At 47.2% G+C, this 26,123-nt stretch overlaps 1 protein-coding gene across 1 annotated transcript; it reads right to left on the bottom strand.

The window, feature by feature from the left end:
* On the bottom strand, positions 1 to 23,350 carry Mcm10 (minichromosome maintenance 10 replication initiation factor). Its single transcript, NM_001107366.1, is given in 20 exon segments — positions 1 to 1,233; positions 1,631 to 1,673; positions 2,435 to 2,580; positions 3,658 to 3,771; positions 4,795 to 4,907; positions 5,448 to 5,592; positions 7,278 to 7,506; positions 9,298 to 9,406; positions 9,494 to 9,604; positions 10,490 to 10,590; positions 12,016 to 12,212; positions 12,400 to 12,516; positions 15,316 to 15,483; positions 16,237 to 16,402; positions 17,296 to 17,530; positions 17,980 to 18,114; positions 18,233 to 18,337; positions 19,371 to 19,715; positions 21,000 to 21,089; positions 23,308 to 23,350. Coding segments are annotated over 19 exon segments (2,670 nt in total). The 5' UTR covers positions 21,007 to 21,089; positions 23,308 to 23,350; the 3' UTR covers positions 1 to 1,149.
* Positions 23,351 to 26,123: the final 2,773 nt, after the last annotated feature.

The raw sequence follows: 26,123 nt of genomic DNA, 5'->3' as shown, positions 1-26,123 counted from the left end.
TTGGTCCTTACTAATACTTTATTTCTTTTCCTTTGTTGAGTTAGAAGCCAAAGCACAAACGCCCCTAAAAATGGTGGTCAGACCTTAAGGGGAACAGGACTACCAAGGTCAGCCCCTTTGGCCCTCACAGAGCACAGACAAAACTGTAGGGCACCCAGCCATGAGCCTGAATCTTTGGCTCCTCAGAGCCTCAACCATCTATGTCCGGTAACTACTTTTCTCATGATTACCCTCTTGACACGTTGTCTAGCTGGAGTTCAGATTCCAGTAATGATCCCGCCAACTTACCTCACCCCTAGACAGAACCAGCACTCACGTAGGTCAGGCACTGTTAGCCTAATCTCGAGAACTAAATGTTTAGTGGGATTTGCTATGTATGTTTTGATCTTTAAGATTCCTGACACACATAAGTACACCTGTAACCCTGCCCTAAGTGCTCAGGGATTCTGTCTGTACGGCTGGTTTCTCAGTCGTGTTCTACAGCTTCTCTAGTTGTATATCGGCTTTTATTAGTTGCATCGAACTTTATTTTAAATAAACCCACGCTACAGGTTGAAGAGAGCTTAGGCATTTCTCAGCCCCACAGCACTGTAGGTAGAGCAACTTCCTTCTCTATACGAAGAAACTGAGTCCCAAACTGGCCTAGTGACTCCACCTCAAAGAAAAAGCTGAAATCATATGCGACAGAAGGAAAGACCGTGGCCTCCAACATCAGCACTGAAACTCATCAACCAGAAGCCGAGTGTTGGGATGTCACAGACACGTGGGTCAAGCTTTGCTTTCCGCTTAAGGCCCGAGGATGAGATGGGGAGATAACTGTACCATGCTAGCCCTTTGTCTCTCGGTGTCCATATTAACACTCGAAGGAGACCCAGAAGCAGAGCTTGAAACACCTTTCCGTTCTGAGGCAAAAATCTGTGTGGCTGCTGTGAGGCAGCATCTGTACCTCGGGGAGAGGCCACAGAGTTCTGGTTTCCATGTGTACACTGATGTTAAATATGGTGTCAGCCAGCACACAGAGGAAAGAGTAGGCACTGACTACCAAGCACTTCTTTCTCGTGGTGTCAATCAGGGAAATGGGCGGCATGGAGCCAATCTCTTGCTTCTCAGAGCCACAGAGGTAAGGCCGGTTGGGAGGTGTCGGAAGCATCATTTAAGGCTGTTGAGAAACTTAGCGTGCTCTTCCCCTCGTGGCAGCAGGGTTTCTCCTCCGATCTTTGGACCAGTCTTCTCCTAGAAAAAGGAGAGCGCATGAGTTAAGATCTTTATTTCCCTGGGTCACCAACTTACGAATTAGCACGCAGCAGTACACAGCTGGGTAACGTCTAGAATGTTCCCAAGGCCATCTGCTACAGCTTTGGCACCTGATTGGTGCTCTTGGGAGGTAGTGTGACCTAGTGGGAGTTCTTCAATCACTCTGGATGGGACCCTGAAGGAACAGGACCCAGGGATCTTTTTTGTTCTATATGATATAAACAAGTCTTTGCCATCTTCTCCTACCAAAGGTCTGAAAACAGACCGAGCAGACAGAAACTGCAGAACTGTGAACCAAGGGAAATCTTCCCTCTTTAAAGTTGATTATCTCAGGTAATTTTTGTTACTGTAATGAAAAACAGATCACCACACATACCTTTAGCATTCCATCCCGTTCCCACTTGTAGAGGCCACAGTTACTGAAACAGAAAAAATGGCTTCACTAAGTAGTAAGATATTAACGGCTCCCCAACCCATACACATGAAGACAATGGGGGTGGGGGTGGGATCATAGGGAACAAGTTGCCCCTTCATTCAAGGAAGAGCTGCTCAAGGAGGCACCCATATAATCTACCTCATCAACGGATATGCTCGAAGCTACAGAGTCAAGCACTTCAGTGACCTGAGAAACAGCTGTCCACTCCTCAATAATCAGGAGGCTTCAGAGATGAAACTTCAGGTGACAGCAATACAGGGCAGTGCCTGTCCCAGTGAGGGGCGCCATCTAGGCACTAGCTCCTATCTATTTTTTTTTTTTTTTTTTGGTTCTTTTTTTCGGAGCTGGGGACCAAACCCAGGGCCTTGCGCTTCCTAGGCAAGCGCTCTACCACTGAGCTAAATCCCCAACCCCTAGCTCCTCTCTATTGAGGACAATGTTCTAGGTCAAGAATTGAGACCAGACAAGGCAGGGGGAGCCCCATCCTTATAAGTGCCATCTGCCTGGTGAAAAGGACCCACTACCCTATCCACGGGCTGCCCACACTGCTTACCCTAACACATACCCTTCAGCCTACCACCATGCACACTGTCAGCTGGGGGAGGCTCTACCTCTAGGTCTCAGCTAACAGTTCCAACTTGAGGGCTATCAGGAGCTACGGGAAGGCTTGGGGTGATGACCTCATATTCCAGGGACCATACAGGAAGAACCACGGACACAGAGAAGCCCATGTGGCGCTCATACCGGCAGTGCTTGTTTGGGAGCTTGTCCAGGGAGATAGTCCTGTTTCCACAAGGACATTTGAAAAACCTTTTCACACCATCATGCCAGTGGAGGTTATGCTGTTCACTGACACAGGTCTCCAGAGGCTTGAAGTGGGTGTAGGCACACTGTACAGACAGACAGAGACCACATGACAGGTGAGGGGCTTTGAAGGTGGGAGGAGGAGCTGCTCTCAGGGCCTTCTACACTTCTGTCACTGCTGGGACATGACCACCTAATCTTTAATGATGCTTTTTTTTTTCTGAGACAGGGTTGTGTAGCCCAGATTGGTCTTAAACTTGTGATCATGTATAGCCTCCTCCCATCACTACCTCCCAAATGCTGGGATTGGAGGCACAAGTCACCACACCAGGCTCAAGTGTTCTTGATTGTGACCGTTTGTATAAACTTGGCCCAGGAGTGGCACTATTAGGAGGTGTGGCCTTGTTGGAGTAGATGTGTCACTGTGGGTATGGAGCTGCCTGGAAGTCTCAGCTCCTCCTGTACTATGCCTGCCTGGATGCTGCCCTGCTCCCACCTTGATAATGGACTGAACCTCTGAACCTGTAAGCCGGTCCCAGTTAAATGTTGTCCTTTATAAGAGTTGCCTTGGTCATGGTGTCTATTCACAGGGTGAACCCCTAACTAAGACTTTGACTCTCTCTTATACTAATTCCTATTTTCTAACGTCTGCCCCATTTAAGTAGAAGCATATAATAACACTCAGTGACACTGAGATGTTAGGAAGGGCACATTTGGCGATGCAGCCTCCACCCCAGTATCTGGGAGGCTGACATAGAAGGGCTGCAAGCTCAAGAACAGTCTTGACTGCATAGTTTGAGTTTCATGTAAGCCAAAGTTAATATTAAGATTCAAAATATTTTTTTTCCTTTTTATTCTCTTTTTTTAAAAAATTTTGGTCAAGGTTCCAGAGGTAGCAAACTTTGAATTATCAATACACCAGGATTTGTCAGAACTTGACAAACAGTAATAGGAACAACTTGGTCCTAGTGGCCACACAGCAGAATCTTCCTACAAACATGCCACTGCACAGTTCCAGGTCAGGCAGGGCACCTGAACCTTGTCTATCTTGCACTATTTATTTTCAACTCTAAATACATATTACAAGCTATGATTTCACATCCCACAACTCCTCAGATCCTGCGCAGCTCCCCCGCCCCCAGCAGAGCCCCGCCCCGGCGCACCTTCCTGCACGTCACCACGCGGCACTTCACTTCGCGGACGGCTCTCATCTTTTCTTCCATCTGTTCTTTTTTCACCAGTGGATCAAAATAGGATTTCTGTAGCTCAGCCTCGGCCTGAATGGCAGAACCCACGGGAGTAAGTGTACCAAATGCAATATACGCTCAGAATAATGACACCGTGATTTAGCTCAATCAGCAAAGCAGAGCTGAGGAAACAAGTGTAAGGACCCTACAAACTTAACGATTGTAAAGGTATAAAAAACCAAACCAAACAAACAAAAAACCCCACACATGCGAAAAACAAAACAGAAAACCAAAAACCCAAAACAAAACAAAATACCTTAAACTAGGGAATAAAAGACGAAAAGAAGACCTTAAGGCATTTAAAAGAAGTTCTCAGCCAACAGTGAGATGGGCAGTGGCATTAAGTTGAGAGTGCATGAGTGACAGCCAGTTCAGTGCTCCCACAGAGTCCACAGAAGGAAGGTACAGGAGGTCCCAAGGACGACAGCCCCATCAGCTAGGTGCTGGCCACTGCAAATGCTCAGGGCACAAGAACGTCCCAAGCAACCAGAGATGTAGGGCTGTGGGCAGGGCGCTGTCTCTGAAGAGCGATGACACAGCTCTGGAGTTGGGACAGTCACACAAGTGAGTTCACACACACTCTAATACACACACACACACACACCCTAACACACACACCCTAACACAGACACACACACACACACACCCTAACACACACACACACACACACACACACACACACACACACACACACACACACACATACACACACCCCTACTTAATGGATCAGCTCTGGAGTTGGGGTAGTCATACAAGCGAGTTCACATGCACCCTAATACACACACACACACACACACACACACACACACACACACCCCTACTTAATGGATCAGCTCTGGAGTTGGGGTAGTCACACAAGCGAGTTCACATGCACCCTAATACACACACACACACACACACACACACACACACACACACACACACACACACACACACCTTATCTAAAATGCTCTTGCTTCTTAAAGCAAATCATATACTATACAGATACATGGATGCCCAGTCCTCCAAGAGCTTTGTTTTGAAGGACACTGGCCCGATCCCTTGGGTGCTGACCTCTTTCAGGACGTCTGTGTGCTTGGACTTTGCTTTTAGGATTTTCTGAAATTCCTCCGACTCTAAGTACGCAAGCTGCTCTCTCCTTTTCTTCCTGGCGGGCTCCAGTTCATCTGCAGAACAAGAGCGGTTATTACTGAGGGAACCAGTGTCTCACCCCTTAGCTCTCTCTCTGTCACCAGGTTCTTCGACCTCTACATCAGGACCCCAGTTGTAACTGGCAAGGGTGACCTCAGTGTACAGAAAGCTGGGTTTGATGGCCTATAATACTATTGCTGGCAGAGGCAAGGCAGGAAAATTGCCGAGTTTGAAGACAGACAACCTTGGCTACAGAATGAGACTGTTTAAAACAAACAAAGAAACAGAAACCAAAAATTAAGCAGAGACTAAGGAGCCTAGACCAGGTACGGAACCCTTTCCCCACCTGCTCCGATTCCAAGTTCGTGTTACTCTATGGAGCGAGCAGATGAGGCAGGCAGGTGATTCGTGACTGTAAACCCAGCCCTCAGGACCCGAGCAAAAAGACAGAGCTGGAGCGAGGCAGCTTGGGCTATTTAGAGACCCAAGCCAACACTGGATGTTGGGGGACTTATGCTTAGAAGACGTCCTTCTAAACAGATCTGTCCCCACTACTGACGGCGAAGCCACCATACCTTCAGGAGAAACCGTGTTGCTGTTCTCTGCACGCTCCTTCACGCCCAGCACATCTCGGGGGTCCATTTGCCTCCTTACAATATTGTTTGGATCTACTTTTGTAAGAATCTGGCCTTTTGCCCTCAATTTTGAAATAGCAGCTAACTAGAAACAAACAAACAAACAAACAAACAAACGAGATAAGACAGGCGCCTACAGTCCTACAATCCTTGGTTCTCTTAACGGAAACTGGGCTGCTGAGATGGCCCAGTGGGAAAAGCCTGGTGACCTGAGTTCTAACCTGAGAACCCACATGGTGGCTGAAGAGAACCTAGTCCTGTAAGTTGTCTGCCCACCACCACACGTGTGCATGTGCACACACAGACAAGCTGACAGGACAGAAGTCTATAGATGTTTCAGAGAAATGCGCACTATGAAATGGCAGAAGTATGTTTAGGGCCCTTTGGGAAATTGTCGGAAAGTCTATCCAAATCTCAGGCCAAAAAATTAATTTAGCGACTTTTAAAATCAACTGTTGCAGCAGTACATCTCAGAGATATACTAGTTTTGGTTCTTCAATGCTGAGGAAAAGATAGGAGGGAACTATCAAATGCCTCTGTTTGCTGTAATTAAGCCATTCAGTTTAACTTCCACATTTAAAACCACCTTTCAGTAGAAAATTGAGCATATTCCCAAATCATTGCAGACCGTAACATAGAACAGCACGGAACTTGAGCCAAGGCGTCAGACGGCACTCGATGGTGCTGTGCACTACGATCACATGTACGTCAGACAAAGTGCATGTGGCAGGCTCAGAAGCAAGCCCGTACTGAAGGCTCTTCATCGGCACGGGCAAGGATTCCCATCAATAGCCTGGGTTTGTCATGTGTTTGACTCTGAGTTAATTTCACACGTTGTGTGCTCACAGCCTTTTATCAGTAATAAAAATTTCTTGGCTCATAACTTCAGTCACGACAGCCCCAGTGCAGTGCAGCCCTGGCTAAGAGGCTGAACGTTCACCACAACGGTTAGAGGCATCTTCTGCTACTGCTACTTACTGTCTCCAGCTGTGGAACGACACCTTCCCGAGGGCTGCCTCCTCTGGACTGACAGAAATTATTCAGCAACAGTGGCCCGAGCTCTTGGATAAGCTTAATGCCACAGTGCTGACCGTTAACACCGCACTCACTTTGAAACTTTAGGATGACTGGCTAAGCTGCTCGGCTGCTCTTCCCTGGCCAGTGGTAGAGTTTAAATACCGCGTCCTCACAGAATGGAAAGCCAAGTGAGGAAAACAGAAGCCAGCAAAAATAAATAAATCCTTCAATTTTTTAACACAAAGGACATGGGTGTGTATAGTATACGTGAGTACTTGTATGCATTTGTTTAACCTAACAACAGTGTCTTTCTTCCTTCACCACTGTCACCTTATTTAAATTTTGTCTGTCTAGGGCCTGCTTGTGTGTACCTGTGCCATGTATGTGCGTGCAGGTGCCCTGAAGGCCAGAGGAAGGTGTTCTATCTCCTGCAGCTGAAGCTACACGCTACATGAGTTTCCTGGTGCAGGTGCTAGGACCCTAACCTGGGTCCTCTACCAGACCGTCCAAGTCTAACAACCTCCCATCTCTAGTCCCCATCTTTCCTCTTGAGATAAGATCCTTCCCCAGCCCTGAACTCACCACTTGGCCAGAATGGCTGTCTGTCATGGATCCATTTGTTCCCCCCCACCCCCAGCCGCCCCAGGGTCACATGCAGCCACCATGCCTGGCGTTTTACTTGAGTGTTAGGGACCCAAACTCAGGTCTGTGAGCACAGTAAGCACTTGGCTGGCTGCCCGACACCCCCGTCACCTTTTTAGCTTCTGCTGCTGCGCTCAGCTTTGGTTTTGGTGGTGGTGATTCATCAAAGAAGAGAACGTCGTCCCCATCTGAGATGCCTCTGCCCAGCTTGGGCGTCCACGGGGCCTCCGTTCCTTCCAACCTGGGGAACTCAGCCCCAGTTCGAGGGGACTGGGCAGCAGGCTGTCGAGAGGAGGACGGCACTGCTGCGCTCTGGACCTCACTTGAGGACTGGAGGAACCTTAAAGGGAATGTGAAGTAACTAAACATGGGGTTGGGTACTAGGCTCAGTACCAGCATCATTCATTTGTCTTGCATACTCTAGGTCCATTCCACACCCAAAGCCCAAAGTAAATAAAACAACAATAAATATATACCCAAGGCTTAGAATTCAAAATAGACCAGGAGACCTGAGTTAAGCTGGAAGCCAACTAGTTGTTGGTAAACAATTTCCTGTCTTTGGCTAATAATTCAAATTAGCAACTAAGAACACGAGCTCTGCCATCTGCTCACGGACTGTGCTGTGGATGTTCGCTTCCTAACGCATGACTGCTTTACCAACTGGCTCGGCAGGACGTGCTGCCCAGTGCATATCTAAAATCATCTCTGTGTGTGGTTAGCTGTAAGACCCCCGGGGCCTCTCTGCACTCCTTCCTTCTCAGTTTATCCTACAGGAAGGGCATACACACGGAATGTTTAGAAACCCTTCACAAGGGAGGAGGGATGGGATGTTGAAATGACTATAGTTCCTTAAAAGCATGTATGGAACTGTCAAGAGAATTAGAGATAAAACAACCACAACAACCACCACCACCTAAGCTGGGTGGCTGTGGCACAAGCCTCTAAGCCCAACACCCAGGAGACAGAAGCAGGCAGTTCTCTGAGTTTGAGGCCAGCCTGGTCTACAGAACAAGTTTCAGGACAGCCAAGGATACACAGAGAAACTTTATCTTGAAAAACAAACAAAAAGCCAAAGCAAACCAACAAAAAACACAAAATCTAACAAAAACAAAACAATAAAACAACCCCACCCAAAACTAGTCAACCAATCAAAAGTCCTTAAGAAAACTGGCACTGCAATTTACTTTTATATAGATTTAACACATCAGAAGAACTCAAGCCACGTGTTATAAGTACACGCCTAAAATTCCAACACTTGGGAGGTGAGTTCAGAGCCAGCCTGGGCTACATGAGACTGGGTATCACTGTGCTGAGCACAGGGTGCTGAGGAGACAGACCCCTGACTCAGCCTCACTCATCAGCATTAGGATTAGAGGCACGCTCTACCCTGCCTACCTCAGAGCCAGCCTTCTTCATTTCAGTAATGACCTAGCTACTCTTTATTTAAGGTCACTTCAACATGAGGCCCTTCTACACATACAGGAAACACCCACAGAATCCTGATCAATTACAGCATGGATATAAAATTAGATGGGAAGTTTTGGAAGATGCAAGAACACACAAAATACTGTTAGTGAAGTAAAAGAATGTCATATTTTATAGTTGTTTACATCATCCACAAGACAATCCTTTACTTTCTCCAGAAGGATGCATAAAACTCTTCCTATAGGATCACCCTGCTGCTTAAACTTGTAACTCTCCTGCCTGTACCTTCAAGAACTGGGATTATAGGCATGTACCACCCTGCTTGCCCACCAGTGTACATATAGGAGGTCAGAGGACAGACAGCTTGTGGGAGTGGGTCCTGACCTTTACTGTGTTGGCTTGTGGATGGAACCTAGCTCCTATGGCTTGGTGGTAGCCATGTTTACCCACTGAGCCATTTTGCTGGCTCCAAGCTGACACCTTGAAATAACAAAGTCTGTGGCTTCACTTCAGAATGGTGGCACCCAAGTTTCTCATTTTGTAGATAAGCTGTGGAGCTCAAGACCGGTGCTCAGAAAGCGTCTCCATACTCTCTCCCTTTCTCCTTTCCAGGGCCATAGTAACTGGTCTCCCCAACACCAACAGGCTCTGGCTCTGGGAGCAGTAGCATTAATTAGAGGCAGAGAGACAAATCTGCTCCTCTTACCGTTTCTGTATTTCTTCTGATTTCCTCTTCCGCATTTCCAGCATCTGGTGTTTCTGCTGCTTCAAGAGGGCCGATGCTGAGATGGACTGGATGGCAGGTTTGGGGCTCCCTAAAACACAGGCCACAGATTGAGGGGTCATAGAAAAGGTCTGGGGAACATGGGCACACACCCCATAATCACATACGCTGGCTGTACCTGAGGACTTGGCTCTGGCTAAATGCTTTTGTAAGTTTCTGGCTCCAAATGTGGGCAGGGCCATCAATTCCCTGAACTCCTCTGAGCAAGACAAGCTCTTCTGGGGAATTCCTGAAACATGCAGACATTAATTTTAGAGGATTCAAAATGTAAATGGTTTGATATCATGTGAGCTCACTTTTTAAACTCTATAGTCATAACTTAGTAATCTGTTAGTGAGTAAGATGGAATACTAAAGAAAAATGCACAACTTTTCTTTTTCCTTCTTCTTTTTTCTTTTTTTCGGAGCTGGGGATCGAACTCAGGGCCTTGCACTTGCTAGACAAGCGCTCTACCACTGAGCTAAATCCCCACCCCCCCCTTTTTTTAAAGATTTACTTATTTATTTTATGAGCACACTGTCGCTGTCTTCAGACACACCAGAAGAGGGCATCAGATCCCATTACAGATGGTTGTGAGCCACCATGTGGTTGCTGGGATTTGAACTCGGGTCCTCTGGAAGAGCAGTCGGTGCTCTTAACCGCTGAGCCATCTCTCCAGCCAATGCAGAACTTTTAACTTAAAGGTCAGACTAGTAGGACAGCCAAGGGCATCAGACACTCAGCCCCTAAGGATTGTGGGACCCACTGACATGCCATTTCTGGAGTATGCATGAGTAAGAGGCCATGCAGGTTTCTGATCACTCTCAGGACCAAAGCTATGGGTGGACTGGCACTGTCTAACCTATGCCTATTTTAACAAAAGGTAACTAAGCGATCAGCCGGGAACCGGGACTAATGCTGGACACCGAGAGGCTGACCCGCTCAGATCAAGCTGAAGATTTCCCTTACTGCTCAGTCACCAAATTTTCTTCTTCAGCCTACGCCACATGGCCCACGAAGCTCAGGTGATGAGTGGCCTCTCATCACTGAAGAGCATGAGCCATAACCATTCTCAGCCCAATACTGCACCCCTGGGAGACAGAGAGAAACAGAGGATGGATGCAGAGAGAATTACCCAGCTTCTGTTTTGTTTCCTGGATGACTGAGCGTGTGCCCCTCACAACCAGATTGGTCAGCGTGGTTTGAACCTTCTTCTTAGGAGCAATGGCTGCCGCCCTGTAGTGACAAGAACCAAAGCAGAAAGTTACTGAGCTATATATAATGCCTTCTGAAACAAAATATGAGGACTCCCGATGCATCTGTTACCAATGGTCCAAGGTCCTCAAGGCCTGTCCACCCACACTCGCAGGCTTCGCCAGCCACAGCTTGGTAGCCCAGGAGTTCTGGTTTACACACTGAATCACAGATGGAGAGCCTGCAGATTTGCTTGAGGAACCCCGGGTGATGTGTGTGGCCTTGCCCTCTCACCATAAGGGTGGCCTCTGAGTGTGACAGGTCAGAACATGTGGGAAGGAACTGTGGTGACTGAACGAAAAGCTTTGCCGAAGGGCCAGAAACATCAAAAATTACACCAATACTGTGGTACAGAAGCCCAAGAATTTGTTTTGAAATACTTTATGGCTGTTGAAGTTAAGTAAGTTACGATTATAAGTCTTTGTAGCTAGCCTGGGCTACATGAAATCTTGTCTCAAAAAATTAAAAAACTACAATGTTATTAGAAATACCATTAGTATTTATTTACCCATTGGAATATGGTAAGTAACCATTAAAGGATACAATATAGCTACTAAAAATAATGACTAAAGAGTGATTACTTAATATAAAGCACAAGTCTTTTTGCCTAATTCTATAAGACCAGAAAATAATTTGTTTTGTTTGCTTGCTTTAGTTCAATCGAGGTTCCTTTATACATGTTCACACCTGTTAATGCTCAGACGCCATCCCTATGGTGAGATGACAAGGCCACACGTCACCTGGGGTTCCTTAGACAGTCTAGAACCACAGTGGAGGCCACGATCACCTGTTCTCCATCACTGTGCCCTGACGTGAGCCACATAACACGTGTTCATGACATTGGAGGTGCATTCTAAGAGGCCTGCATCCTCCCTCTAGAATAATAACCACGACAACAAAGAGTAATAATAGCGGCTCAAGAAAGTCATCACTTTCTGTTTTCATACAGGAGCTCAAACACCCCGCACTGGCCTGGAAGTCACCATGGCTGGCAGACTCCTGATTCTGCTGCCATCACCTCTTGGTCTTTTTCTCACTTGAAGAGTGTCTTGTGAATGAGAGTAGGTCTGTGCACACTGATCCAGCGGTCCTCTGGCTGGCAGTGTGTGCTCCTAGCCATGAGCCATCTCTCCTGACTGGTTTCTCACTTTGGGACAGGGTCTCCCTAGAGCTGGGATCGCAGGTGAGACATCACACCTGATGATGTCTGAGTTCAGATCCCATGACTCAGGGTCCAATCATTCAGTGTGCTCCTCTCCCTAGGAATAAAAGATGTCCCTGACCACTCTGGCTTCAGCCACAGAGTAGCTCCTGTAAGTACGCTAGGACAGTTACAGAACAGGACAGTCCACCTCTTAAGAGAGAAGCAAAATCCTTTCCCAAGAGCAGCCCTGAGAAATGCCTTACATGGAGGCTGCGAAGGATTCTGAAGAAACCCCGCCGTAGTAGAAACCATCTTGACACAGCCGCTCCTTCAGGCTGGTGCCTCTGCGGAACTTCTTGGGAATCCGTCCCCCGGAGAAAGTGGACTGCAGATCGGACCGCTTTGCACTAAGCTTCTTGTACTGGGCCTGGATATGATACTGGCAGTACTCACAGTCATGCTGCAGGGAAAAGCACCCGACAAGGGCCCGGTCAGCAGTGACGCCATCTCTCCTAGCCTCACAACACTATGTGCTTGCTGAGCCCGTGCCCTCCAGTGCACCCTTTGCTCATCACCACCACAGCACCTGAAGTCTGTTCCTCATGATTGACTGTGTATAGGCAAACACTAAAGGGTTTGTGACCCACCAAGTTGACTGTCTGTGTGCACGGCTCTCCATTCTTCTTCTTGGCTTTACAGGTCCCCAGATCCATAGCTTCTCCCATAATTAAGACTTTTTGAGGATGATCGATAGATAAGCACACCTGTGAGAGAGAGCTTACATAAGTGCCAAGGTCTTAATCCAGATATGTCTGCATCTGGTCTGGGAAGGCATCTTTGAAGCCAGTGTTCTATACAACTGTAGACTAGGCAGTGCAGAAGACTCAATCTCGGCTCCCTTTTCCGGAACCAACTTTTCCTTCCTCGTGGCTGTCCAGGCTGGCCAAGTGCTCAATCTCAGACATATCTCGGCACTGTTTTCCCAGCATTCCTTATAGCTCACAATGGTCACATGACTGAGGCTTGGCAAATTAGACTGAAATAGCAATTGATAGGGAAGTTCTTGATTTCCTACTAAAAGGAGACAGGCTGGCTCACCTTCATCCAGCCACCAGTGGTGATAAGAGGGGGGACAGTCTTAATGACCATGGCTGACTCAGTTCTCCTGCTCCCTGCTGCCAACTCTCAGGCAAGCCTACCTACCAAGAACACAGGCTGAGATAAGGGCTGTCCTCAAGGGCCTGGGCCCTGTCCTTGTTTCCAGAACAGAGCATCCTGTCACTTGAAGTCACAGGGCCCAGTGGTTGCTAGGTAACAGAATCTGTGCAAACTTGGCCACAGGTAAGCCCCCATCTATACCAGACAGTTCTCCCGAGCCTCGAGGGGTGAGCCCACTGAGCAGCCTACTGGTAACAGAGCTGTTCTGCCTAACTGCGTTCACACCTATCAGTAACAGAGCTGTTCTATCTAACTGCGTTCACACCTATCAGTAACAGAGCTGTTCTATCTAACTGCGTTCACACCTATCAGTAACAGAGCTGTTCTATCTAACTGCATTCACACCCTGGTAGCTTGAGTTTGTCCAAGACCTTCCACCAGATCTAGGAACTTTAGCAGAAAATATCAAGCTGTTCAGAGCTTCCCAACCCAGATGAATAAAATAGCCAATGACTAGATTCCCCTCCCAGGGTAGGAAGCTACAGTATTCTGGTTCATAGGTGATTTGGCGTCAGCTTGTAACCAAGAGGGAAAGGCAAGAAACTCACTGTGGTGCTTGACTAAAAATTGCCCCAGAGGTTCATGTATTTGAATATTTGGTACTCAGTTGGCTGGAAATATTTCGAGAAGAATTAGGAGGTGTGACCTTGTTGGAAGAGGTATATCACTAGGGGTGGGCTTTGGTGCTTCATAAGTCCACGACTGGGCCAGTCTCTCTGCCTGAAATTCATGGATCAGGATGCAGGCTCTTACACAGTGCCACGCCTGCCTGTCCACTGCTGTGCTCCCCACCACGATGATCATGGACTCATCTCTGACACTGTAAGGCTCTCTTTTATAAGTTGCCATGGTCATGGTGACTCTTCACAGGGATAAGAAAGTAGCTAAGACACAGAGCTATGGCATCACTAAGTTGCCTGTTTCTAGTGTTTTGTTTTTGTGAGGGAGGAGAGGCCAGGGTCTTGCTGTACACTAGAGGATAGCTCAAATTCACCACCTAGCCCAGAATGACCCAAGACTTGCCACTTTCCCCATACCTAGCACAATACTAGACTATACATAGAAGAAAATTGGGCTGGCAAGATGGCTCAGTGGGTAAAGGTACTTACTAACAACCCTGACGACCTAAGTTCAACTCTAGGAACCCACATGGTGGAAGGTGAGAGCCCATTCTACAAGCTGTCTCCTGATCTCCACAGATATGCCGACACACATGCACCCCACCTCGAGCCCACGGTAAACTAATAAAGGCAGTAAGTTAAAGAATTTGGGAGGCAGAGGTAAGAGGTCTACCGTTAGCTCAAGGCCAGCACAGGTCACAGAGAAACACACACACACACACACACACAGAGTGGTTTTATGGGACAGAATCTTACCTTGGAGCTCAGACTGGCCTTGAAGCAATGGCAGTAATCCTCTGGCCTTTGCCTTAGGACTGCTGGGATTATAGGTGTGAATACCACACCCATCTACACCCCACTGTTTGTTTTTTTTTTTTTTTTTTTTTATGTAAAAGCTTTATTAACGAGATCCCGGGTCTTAGCGGGATCCCGGGTCGACACGTATCTCACACAGGAGACAGAGGAATCAACCCCCACTGTTTGTTTAAAAGAAACCCTATTGAAGTTTTTTTGTTGTGTTGTCAGGAATGATCAAATAAATACACCCCCAGGCAACAAATGAAGACTTTTGCCATTCTCTACTGAAAATAAAGCTCTTGCTGGGCCAGAGGGGGAAAACTCTCCGTTGCAATTTACACTGGCTAGCAACTTACTAGGAAGCAATGGTAACAAAGCTCTAATGCAGACTGGGAGGATGGAGGCTTGCTCTGACTGAAGTGCCAGCTAGGACAGTAACATTAATGAAGCAAAGTTCATGCAGTTGCATCAGACTGATCTTGATACAACCATGGACACATATGAAGGGATCCAAGGACACCCGAGTGGGAGTGTTTGGTAAAGCTGAGCTGGCCAGATGGCCCAGGTACAAATGCTTGCTGCGCAAGGCTGCAGCCCCAAGTTCGCTCCCCAGACTCACATAAAGGAAGAATGACTCCATAAAGTTGTTCTTTCACCTCCACTCGAGCTGCGTCAAGTGTGTGTTCTCTATGATGATCAGTAATACAGCAGTGACAATAAGAGTGCACAGTAAACCCTGGAACTGTGATACTGACTCAAAACCATTTAGAACAAGGTTCATAGAATCTTGGCAGGCAGTGAGCCAGCCAGTGAAGAGCTAGAATGGCGACAGAATCAGGCAGAGCCCTGGAAGATTAACACAGATGTTTCTGATAAAGAAGTAACTGCAGAAACCACAGCCAAATAGTCCAAGCCCTCCAGTCTCACCTCCGTCAAGCCTTCTTTGGGCTTCATGGGATTTGCGTTGAGCAACCCTATGACAGTCCCTTGTTCTGTCTTCCAGAGATCTTTGTGAACATCTCCAAACAGAAACAAGGACACACATTGGGTCAGGTCACGAAGGTCGTTCAGTTTCCAGATGCTAAACGTTTTCCCCTGGAGTGAACAGAGTTCCTTTCAGTCACGTTTGAAACCCTGGCGTACAGAGTGACCATGGAATGGTTCGGGTGTCTTATTGTGGGAAAACATTTGACTCTAATTCACCTTAAATAGATGGTCGTCAGAGTGCTTTCAAATCATAAATTCTTTCTTTCTTTGGGCTTTAGCGTTTATTACCTGCCTCATTTGAGACGAAACAGAAGCAAGGCAGGCCACAAGTAACCTAAGGAGACAGTGTAACCTAGCACATCCAGCGGCACAGGTACCGGATTGTGTGCGACAACCTCCCACTACCATCCTGGTATGAGACAAGAAGCACCTACAGCATTATCGTTTATACCGACCACAGGGCTGGAGAGCAGGCGACTAATGTCACCGCTGCTGCTATTAAGAGCTGTCTCAGTACACAGCTCACTGATGGGCCAGGGATCCCAGCACCTTACGTTCACAGACACCTATCTCTGGGATTTGTGGACTCAGCCTCTCAGTACTTGGCCTTCTCCACAGGAGAGATGACAGCATCTCAGGGACCAACACAGGTGTCTCCTAAACAGTGAGAACTGAAATAGTCAGAATGACTGGACAATAGCAGCCCCACTGTCTCTCAGCCGAGCGTTCTTTGCAGATAGTACCCTTGAACACCAGCCAAAGGTGAGTGCCCATCAGGAGTTATTTAACAGGTGCCAAGTGAAGACCCGGGACCCCTTTAGCCGGGGCTGGCGCAGCTCAGGAATCAATAAAGCAGCTTACACTGTTAGCGCTCTGTGGCGTGACCTTCCTCAGGATAACCCCAAATGTCACCCAATCTGTCTCTTCCAGGTTCTCCGTCGCCATCTTCTCCTTGATCTGAGACAGTCTGATCAGTTTCCGACCTGTCATCTTCCTGTTCATCTCTGTGGAGGAGACTCGAGGCCGCCTGGGCCAAGAAGCCGGAAATTGCTAGGTCGTTATTCTGGTGACACTCTCTGGCACTTACGACGTGCTTAGGGACATTACAGACAGCAACCTCTCCTGTGGCTCGGGGCGCTTCTATTTAATTGGGACAGCATCTCACTATGACTGGCCTGGAAACCTTCTTGTCTTGGTAAGCACCCTCCCCCCCTTAAAGAAGACTAAAAAATAATTTTAAAGCGAGGGTTACTTTTCCCTGGAAATAGATTTACCTGTAAAGTTTACTTTATATTCTTTTGTAATCTTACTATGATTATAAGAAGGCACTGCTATTCTGTGTCTTTTTTTGCTTTTGAGACTGTGGTTAACTTTGAAGCACAGGCTGGTCATACAGTTATGCAGGCTAGCCCTATTTCCCAATCCTTTTTCCTCAGCTTTCTGCCTGTGGGAATCAAACACTGTGTATACTCAAAAACTGTATAGACTTCAATTGTATACATTTAAGAATTGTCTAGGATCCTAACTCTGTACACAATAAATATAGACTAGACCACACCTATACAAAGATGGGAAGTTTTATAATGAAATCTGTGTTACTATGTAGGGCAGGCTGGCCTTGAACTCACAAAGCTCCTCCTGCTTCTGGGTCCAGTTCACTGGGATTAAAGGTGTTCGGCCACCATTATCATTGTGTAGACAAGCCTTTCTTAAACAGTCCACACCACAGTGTACTGAGTTAAGACAGTGCTGCCCTCCACACTGGGATCCCTCAGTCAAGAGCTGCTGCTGCGTGAACACACACACACAGACACACACACAGACACACACATGCCCTGTAGAAGACCCATCTTCTGACAGGAGTGAGAGCCACCTAGTGGGACACATAAAAGGATGCAAAGGGATGTTACAACTACTGACCTGAGGCGTAGGCCTGAGAAAGCTTCCACAGAGACCTGGGGAACCTGCGGGGACGGCTCCCCAGGATTCCCGGGGGTTGCCTTGCTTTGATTTTTAGTCATCCCACTGCATTTGTTTCCAGGAACAGCTTGAGGTGAGGGTATGCTTGTTGACCTAGCCGGAGAGCTTTTAGGCTCTAAGAAACTGGAAATAACCCGCAGTGGTTGTGAGGGTGCACTTGTCCTTGAAGATGACTCTAGAAAATTAGCATAAGAAGTGGAGAGAGAATGACCGAGAGTCGTAAAACCTGCTTATGGTATTCTTCTTGTTATCAAGGCACTAGATACTTTTTGTTGCTATTTTGAGACTGGGTCTCACTCTGAAGCTCAGAGTGGCCTAGAATGCAGGTTCCTCCAAGTGCTAGAGGCGCCAAGTGTGTACAGGCCTCACATAATCAAATCTCGCTGGAGAACAAGACCACTTTGTGAGTATTGTCTAGCTCTCTTCAGTGAGGTCCAGTAGACCTCTGTGTGGCAATGGCTGGGCAGTTCACAAATGCTTGTGACTCCAGCCCCCGGGGATCTGTATACACACAAACTCATTTGCCTGCAACCCTCTCTTACAAACCACATGCACACACCAGTAGAATGATGGGTTTTCAACAGAGCCGAGCAGGGAGACCCAGCCGGGCCTGGAGTACCACACCTGCAGGAGTCTTTGGCACTCGAGCCACCCGCTTGGCTCTGGGTAAGGCAGGGACATCAAGCTCTGCAGAAAAGCACACCGACTCCTGAATTCTCCTAACTTTCTTCTCCTGAGGTGGGGGCCGCAGAGATGCACCTTCAGAATTGAAAGAAATCAGGAAGGCTGGTTTTGGCAGGTGCTGGGTGGAAATACTAATGCTACAGTTTCTTGGTAACAAAAATGCATATTACTGCCACAATTACGGTCACCTTACCAGGTGGTTCGTGCAAAGGGGCTGAACTTGGAGGCTGTTGAAGTGATGCAGCTTTGAGCTGCTCCTGTAAGGATTTCATCTGCTCTTGCAACTTCTTCAATTCATCTACAAGAGAAAAGTATATTAAGATTCAGATAGGAGAGCATGCTGTATCCAACACAAACAATGCTATCCCCACCCAAGACCCTGAGACCCACAAGACACTCCCATAGTTACTGCTGGAACTTCATAGAGGAATTTGAGAGGTTCCTTAAAGAACCCTTTTATCCTTAGTAAGCAAGCCTTTTGACACCTGAGCTAGCCAGGAGCTCATACTGCTAGTGAGACGTGGTGGGGTAAGCCTGCAATTCCAGCACTCAGGAGGCTGAGCACAGAGAGGGAGATGAGGTCAGCTTGAGCTGCATAGTAAGACCCTGTCTCGGAAGAGCAGAATCCCCAAAGAGGAATTCATACAAACATGTTACAGAGGTCAAGCAATCATAGACTGAAGTGCCACAGTGCAATCAGTGCTGGCTTCTGTGTTAGATGTGAGACAGGGCCAGGACCGACAAAGGGCATGCGTGTCTCAAAAGGGCAGTTCAGAAATGGTCTCTTGCTCTACCAAACTGCGTGGGAGCTTTGCAGCCTTGCCCTGGCTCCCCATTTACATACATCCTAAAGTATTAATACACTCTATGAGAAATATAAAGTGTTAGAGCCGTTCTGTGGAGGATCAAGCCTCACTAGCTGACAGGGATGTAAGGAGGACCCTGAACACTGCAGTGCTGACTTTATTAGTCCCCCAACCCATTTGAGTTCAGCCACGTGTGCTTGTATACAAAGGACTTTGGGGTCGGTGTTCCTTCATTGCTCCTGCCTAGTTTTTTGAGGTGGGGTCTCTCACTGAGCTCAGGGTCTGCTAGGTTGGCTCTGAGCCCTAGAGACCCATCTGTCCCCAACTCCTCACACTGGGGCTCTGCACTTGGGTTCTCACACATGTGTCTTACTAAGCCGTCTTTCCATCCTTTTTGAAAAGAAAAACCGATTGGTCACCAACCACCCTTGCATCTGCAGTTATTTTAACGAGAACCGTGAAACTTGGGTCGCCTACTGTCTCATGAGCAAACTGGAAAAAGCCAGCCACCACAATCATGGCTACCTTGCAACTCCTGATTGGTTTTCTCTCGGCTGCGAACAGGAGCAGGGGGGACACTGCTGTCTTCAACTTGCGATGTAGGAACTTCATCATCTGTTAGGTCCTCCACATCACCAAAGAGAGTGGCCAACCGTTCCTCCTGGTCCCTGGTCTTTCCCTCTTCCCCACTGTCGGCCTCTTCTGTGTAAGATTCACCATCGCCGTCAGCATCAAAAAGCTCATCGAATTCATCAGGGTCACCTTCCTCCAGAGACGAGGACTTCTCATTCTCCTCCGAGCCACAGGGCACGGCTGCTGCCTCGTTCTCCTCCAGCAGAGATGTCAGTACACACAAGTCGTCTTCCTCCACTAGAAGAAATGGGAACGAAAGTCCACCCCGGGCGGAGACACAAGCACACCCTACTCAACGTGCCGGTCAGCACTCACAGGGCAACTGAAAGGAGCCTCCAGATTTGCCACTCTGCCTGCTTCTCTCGGACCTACTGTCCTGCCAGAGCGCTTCTTAGAAGACACCGAGGAGAGTAAAGAAAGAGTGGGCCAGGACCAGGCCGGACCTTTTCCCCTGCACTGCTTTAACGAGCTAGCTTCTGACACTACCAAGTTTCCTGAGATCTGGCCAGTAAGGAATAAGTAAAAAACGCTTTAACATAGATAAAGACCTTGCCTACCGTTTTACTTTTTGTTATTTTTACTTTATTTATTTATTTTCGTCAGGGTTTTGCTGTAGCTGACTTGGAACTCACTCTCTAGACCAGGCTGGCCTCAAACTCAAGAGATCCTCCTGCCTCTGCCTCCCTAGTTCTGACATTTAAGGCGGGTGCCACACAGCCTGGCCCACTGTTACTTTTAAATGGAGAAAGATACGTAAACATTCGTCACCCAGAATTAGTTATCATTAACTTTTCTGTCATATTTGCCTTTATTTGACCTTTAATCATTAAACAACACTTTATTTCACTGGTAATTTCATGTTATAGATAAAATTAACCCAAATCAGAACATAGTTTCTTTTTCTTTTTTGAGACTCAATCTCATGTATCCCAGTACTATGAGGCTGAACTCAGAGATTTACCTGCCTTTGACTCCTGAGTGTTGAGATTAAAGAGCTAAGCCACCGCACTCCACACAGTGTTATTAATTTCAATGTTTGCCTTCACTTTTCTTGAAGAAGACAAAATCTAAAAAACCCGGGGGAAAGTAATAGTTTCTGGCGACGAGCTCATTTATGTCACCAAAGAGAACAACAACTCCCCCACCCGCCATGCAGTCCGCTGTTCAGGGCCCGTGGAACAAACACTCTGTTGCTCCAACTGAGCTGTACTCGACAGAGCAGTATTTTTCCACTGGGATTTTTCTTTGCACAAATTCCTGAAGAAAAAAAACAAACAAACAAGCAAAACTCCAAAGAAAGGACCACCAGAATTTAAATCGGATCTAGACTAAAACCATTTCAAAAGATTTCCACATGCAACGTAACTCTGGAGTCAGACAGCCCAGTTCAATTTCCCGGTCTGACAGTTAGACATCAGTTACTAAGCAGCCCTGGCTCCCGGCTGCTTTGTGCTAGAGTGAAGGACGGTGTGCTAGTTTTCCACACAGCAAAGAGGAAGCCATAAAACTAGACGGCCTTACCATTCATGTTTTCAAGATAATGGCTGAGCCGTGGAAGGGTAAGGAAGGATCAGGTAGCTGGTCCAGGAGATACGCAACAAAGGTTCTGGGCTGCAGAAAAATCAACATTCGAGAAGTCACTGACTCTTCTCACAGGGCACATCCAACAAACCATGTCCCAGCGATTCCGGGACACCACCCTTAGGATTCGCCCAGGACCCGGCACCCAGCATGTCTCCTGCCCTCTCCCATTACCAACAGCCCAGGAGCATCCCCTCCTCTCACATAAGCTCTTCTACCTGGCTTCAAACTGGGGTTAGAGACCAAACTGCCGTGCAGTACAGGGTGTGGGGCAGACTACAGACTCAGTGTGAACAGGAGCTATTCGGGCTGTGGTAAAATTGAGGGTTATTGTCCTGTTTTACTGTTCTAATGCATTTGAAGACTACTTTATCTGTTGAAGCTTAGTGTGAGATGCATAGCTCTACCATAAGTTAGGATTTGTACTTCCACACTACTTGGCAAAGCATAGAGGACCAGAAAAATTAAGATAGAAAGATAACATTGGAGCTGGGTAGGGTATCAAACGCCTTGAATCGTAGTACCGGGGAGGCAGAAGCAGGTTATCAGAACCCTGGCCATCGTGCCAAACAGTGAACTGTGAGAGAGGCTCCAGGGTGTGTGTGGGGGTAGGGGAGGCAGAAGGCCTTTTACCTCAAGTATAGTTTGCTCCCTGGATTGTTTTTTGGACCTGATTTCCAGCCTCCTTCGACCAACATTAGCATTTAATTTATAAGACACATTTGTTCTTGTTGGATGTCAGACCCAATCTGGCGGAAGGACAGGCTGAACGCTGTCTTTGGTGTACCCCGAGTCTGGATATGACCTTCTGCCTTGCTTTACTGTTTCCTCAGATATAAACTGTGTGTGTCAGGCAACTGTGTTTAAACTGTTCTGTTCTGAGAATGATCTGGAAAAGGGCTGTTCTGTTAGTATTTAATGCGTGCTTACTGCACACTTCTTTACATGTTCTTCTAAACTCACTGCTCTGCTACATCGGCGTACACAAGCACACTGAAACTGAGGTTGTTAAGGCGTATGTCGCCATCCCCCTGCTAATGGTACTTTTGCCTCACTCACCCAGCAAACGTTTGTGTGGACCCTCGCAGGAGCCATGTGTTATCTCCTGGGACATCCCCAATCGCTAACACCCTAATTAAGTCACCATGAACTTTAGGTCTTCCCGTGGTTTTTACTTTGTTCCCCACAACAGTTTACTCATTCTCACTGTTCTCTCCCTGAGACAGGATCTCCCTGTGTGGCTCTGGCTGGCCTCAAATTCAGCGCTTACCTTGACTCTGCCTCCCAAATGCTGCTACCACCCCCAAGCCGTCCCTTCTGTCAGTGATATCCAGGCACATAAATCAGGCCATGGAGTTCCTTCCGTCGAAACATTCTGACTCTTTCCGATAACCCTTAGAACAACATCCACAAAGCCAGTGAAGCAATGGGTGCCTTCTTCCTTGTTTCTATTTCCTCATCTTTTTTGTGTTTACATCTCCGAGCTAGATTAGCTTGCTTTCTGCTTCTTCAACTGCTTCCCGGCTTCATGCCCTTTGTCTAGAAAGCTCTTCTGGAGTTCTTTCTCATCTGCAACTGGCTAACTTCTGAGCCTTTCTAGTGGGCCATACCCTGAAGGTCCCCTCTAGAACCCCCCTCTGCCCAAGTAACTGCACCATTGTCCACTACTGTGTGCTTGTTACCTGGATCCACCTCAGAGTCCAAGCGTCGGAAGGGTAGGGCAGATATTGTGTGTCTCTGTAGGAGCCCCGTAAAAGGTAAGCATTCAATAGGGGCCAGGGAGAGAGGAGTCAGTGAGGGCGAGCATTTTAAAAGGGTGCTCTTTATGCAGGCAACTCTAACTGCTTTCAGTGGGTTATTTAAACAAGATAAAAGAAACATGAAAGTAACAGGGTACGTATCACCGGTGAGGAAGGGGTTTAGAGAAAAGGGAAGCTAACAGGGTTGAATTGCCATATTTACATGTGCGTACATGAAACTGTGAGAGACAAACTTTTAAAAAACAGAAGTAAAAGGGCGCTCTTAAAAAAAGAAAATAAACCAAAACAGGCTCCTTATGCACACGAGCTCCCAATCTTCCAGCCCCGGCCGGCGCCTTGCCCGTTCCAGCCTCGGCCGAAGGTCGCCTGCTTCGCTCGATCAAGATTCCGGCGCCTCTTCCCCTCAGAGCTTCGCGCCTCTCCCTCAGACCCCAGTCCCTGCGCGGACGCCCAGAGTCCCCGACACACACAAAGGCCGCAAAGCTCACCTAAGACACGGTTGGTTCTCTTGCCGGTCCACACCGGATCCCGCCAAAAATTACAACTGGGCTCCTCCCACCTCTGACGTCGACGCGTTCGTGTGTGGAGGACGCTCTGATTGGCACACCGGAACTCTCGGACCGCATAGATCCTTGGCCGGGAGGGAGGAAGCGCCGCTTCTCAGTAGAGCAACCTGATTGGTGTAGGCTATCGGACGCCATCTTTGCTAAGGGCAAAGAACTTCCGGTTGGTGAAGCCTCAGCTTCGCGCAACTAAAATAGAGGTTCTGGCGCCCTCTAGGGCGGAGGAGTTCAAGCGTTGTTACCCACTCCTCATCTCCAGCCCATCTCCATAAGTGGAGGGTAAGAACTAAAGAATCCTCAACTTTTACCAATCGGCAGGCACTCACCGCGGTCCTCACAGGTTTCCCTGGTGTAAGTAAGTAAACCTATCGAAGTCCAAACCAGTTTTGCTGATCCCATGTCCAGTTTTGATTTTAGGATTTAAATTAAATAGAGATGAAAGTTTCTACTTTTCACTCTGGCTGACCTACAGGAACTAACATTTCTTCAGATTTTGTTTCTCCATCTGTAAACGAGGGAAAGGCTAGATGATAGTTTTGGATTCAGAAAATAATATTCCCGGAATAGTGCAGATTCGGGGAACTAGATTATGTCAGAGTTCAGAATAATTTATGAGAACATTCTTTAGTAAAAGTCAAACTTTATTTACAAGTGTTTATACATAGAACTAAAACCATTTTCCAAATGCAGAGAATATTTAGTCTCCATAATTCCAAAGACAGTTTATTGATGTTTGAGACAGGGTCTCTCCATGTAGATCTGCCCTTGAACTTTCTACATGGATCAGGTGAGCCTTGAACTCACAGATTTTTGCTTCCCACCTGCTGGGATTAGAGTGCCTGCCTGAATTATTTTAAAACAGTATGTAGCAGGATGTTGAGTGTCCTGGGATTCCTCCTCCCGCCCCTCCCTCTCTTCTTTTTCCTTTGTGCTGATGATTGGATCAAGGGGCTCGTGGATGCTGACCAAGCCCTGTGCCATGGAGCCCCTGGCCTAGAATGCTTGAAACCTTCTGCCTCAGCTTCCAGGGTGCTGGCATTACAGGCTTTAGGCACCACACCCAGCTCCAGATGACGCTGTTTAGAGGCTGAATACCACTAGTTGATTTGAGATAAGACAGCATTGGTCTCTCTCTCTGTCTCTGTCTCTGTCTCTCTCTCTCTCTTTCTCCACTGTACTTACATTCATTTTAGAGTAAGACTAGCTTCAAGATCCTGATGAATTTTTTTCTTGGACCATGGGTATTAATACTCCATTTATGAACTCCAACTCATCGTTATTAAAGCCTATGTCACTGGCCCAGGATTAGGAGTAATTCTAGTGTGAACATGTCACAGTGATTGAGAGACTTCAATGAGATGGACCAGTTCTCGTTGGTATCCTCTGGCTTCTTTCTTCCCCGTGATTTTACAGGTAACCTTTGCTTCCCATGGGATTTGAGGAATATGAAATGGTATCACTCTAAACGGTCAAGCACATATGGATACGGAGAGCCAAGCAATTTGTATTAATTGGTTTAGTGGCAATTTTGAGGAAAGGGGAGGTAGTGATTTTGGGGAAAAATAAAGTAAATTCAGAATCAAATGCAAGTGGGATATCAAGGGGAAAGAGGGCAGAGGAAAGTCAGATTGAGGCTAGCTGATCCATTTCCAACTTGTGCAACTAGTTGTTTCTTGAGGTAACACATGTTAGTAGGGAACATGGGAGGTCCAAGTCTAAGGGCCACGATGGTCCATTTGATTTAAGAATGACATCTGTACATGTTAGTCAGACTTCTCGCTCCTGTGACAACTTCAGACAGGAAGGATTACAACAAGAAATCAGATATCCTGACTATGAACATCAAACTAGGAATACCTGGGAGGACATAAGGCTGGAAGGATTTTGGTTCTGTTGCTCCTAGACCATGGTGAGGCAGAGGCTATGGTTGATAAGGCAGAGTGTGTGGAAGGGTATGGTGGATGAGGCACAACATGGTGGAAAGGTGTAGTGTGGTTGAGCAGAGCTGCTCATTTCCTGGCAGCCAGGAAGCAGGATGACAGGAAGGCCAAGAACAAAGTTTGTCACTCCTGTTCTCAGTGACCCACTTCCTCCAACCAGGTCCCACTTTACACAGTTCTACCACCTCCCAGTAGTCTTTTGATTTGATTTTTGAGACAGGCCAGGCTGTTCTGAACTTTCTCAGTAGACTAGGCTGGCCTTGAACTCAAAGATCTGCCTGCTTCTGCCTCCCAAATGCTAAGAGTAAAGAGGGGTGTGTGTGTGTGTGTGTGTGTGTGTGTGTGTGTGTGTGTGTGTGTCTGGTCTTCGGCTACTTTGTGGGTTCTTTAAAAAAGATCTACTTATTTACTATATATAAGTACACCATCGCTGTTTTCAGACACACCAGAAGAGGGCATCAGATGGTTGTGAGCCACGTGGTTGCTGGGATTTGAACTCAGGACCTCTGGAATCTGGAAGAGCAGTCAGTGCTTTTAACCACTGAGCCATCTCTCCAGCCCACTTTGTGGGTTCTTTCTTCCACCCTTTCAACCCCCCAACATGAGATAAAAGAAAAAAAAAAGGATAGAGAGGAAAGGAAAGAGACCCCTGAATAAAGTCAGGGGTCAGAAATGGGGTGACATGAGTTAGACTTTCTTGCTGACTATGGGCATCCGAGTTCCTTGGGGCAAGTCTGATCTTTGCCATCAGGATGTCTAATTTCTTCTCGTTTCTTCTTGGCACATGGCTAATTAACCAAC

This window comes from Rattus norvegicus, chromosome 17, assembly GCF_021556685.1.
Source record: "Rattus norvegicus strain SHRSP/BbbUtx chromosome 17, alternate assembly SHRSP_T2T, whole genome shotgun sequence".
NCBI classification, from domain to species: Eukaryota; Metazoa; Chordata; class Mammalia; order Rodentia; family Muridae; genus Rattus; species Rattus norvegicus.
Note: the sequence above shows the minus strand (reverse complement) of the source record. Positions and strands in the feature narration are given on the sequence as shown.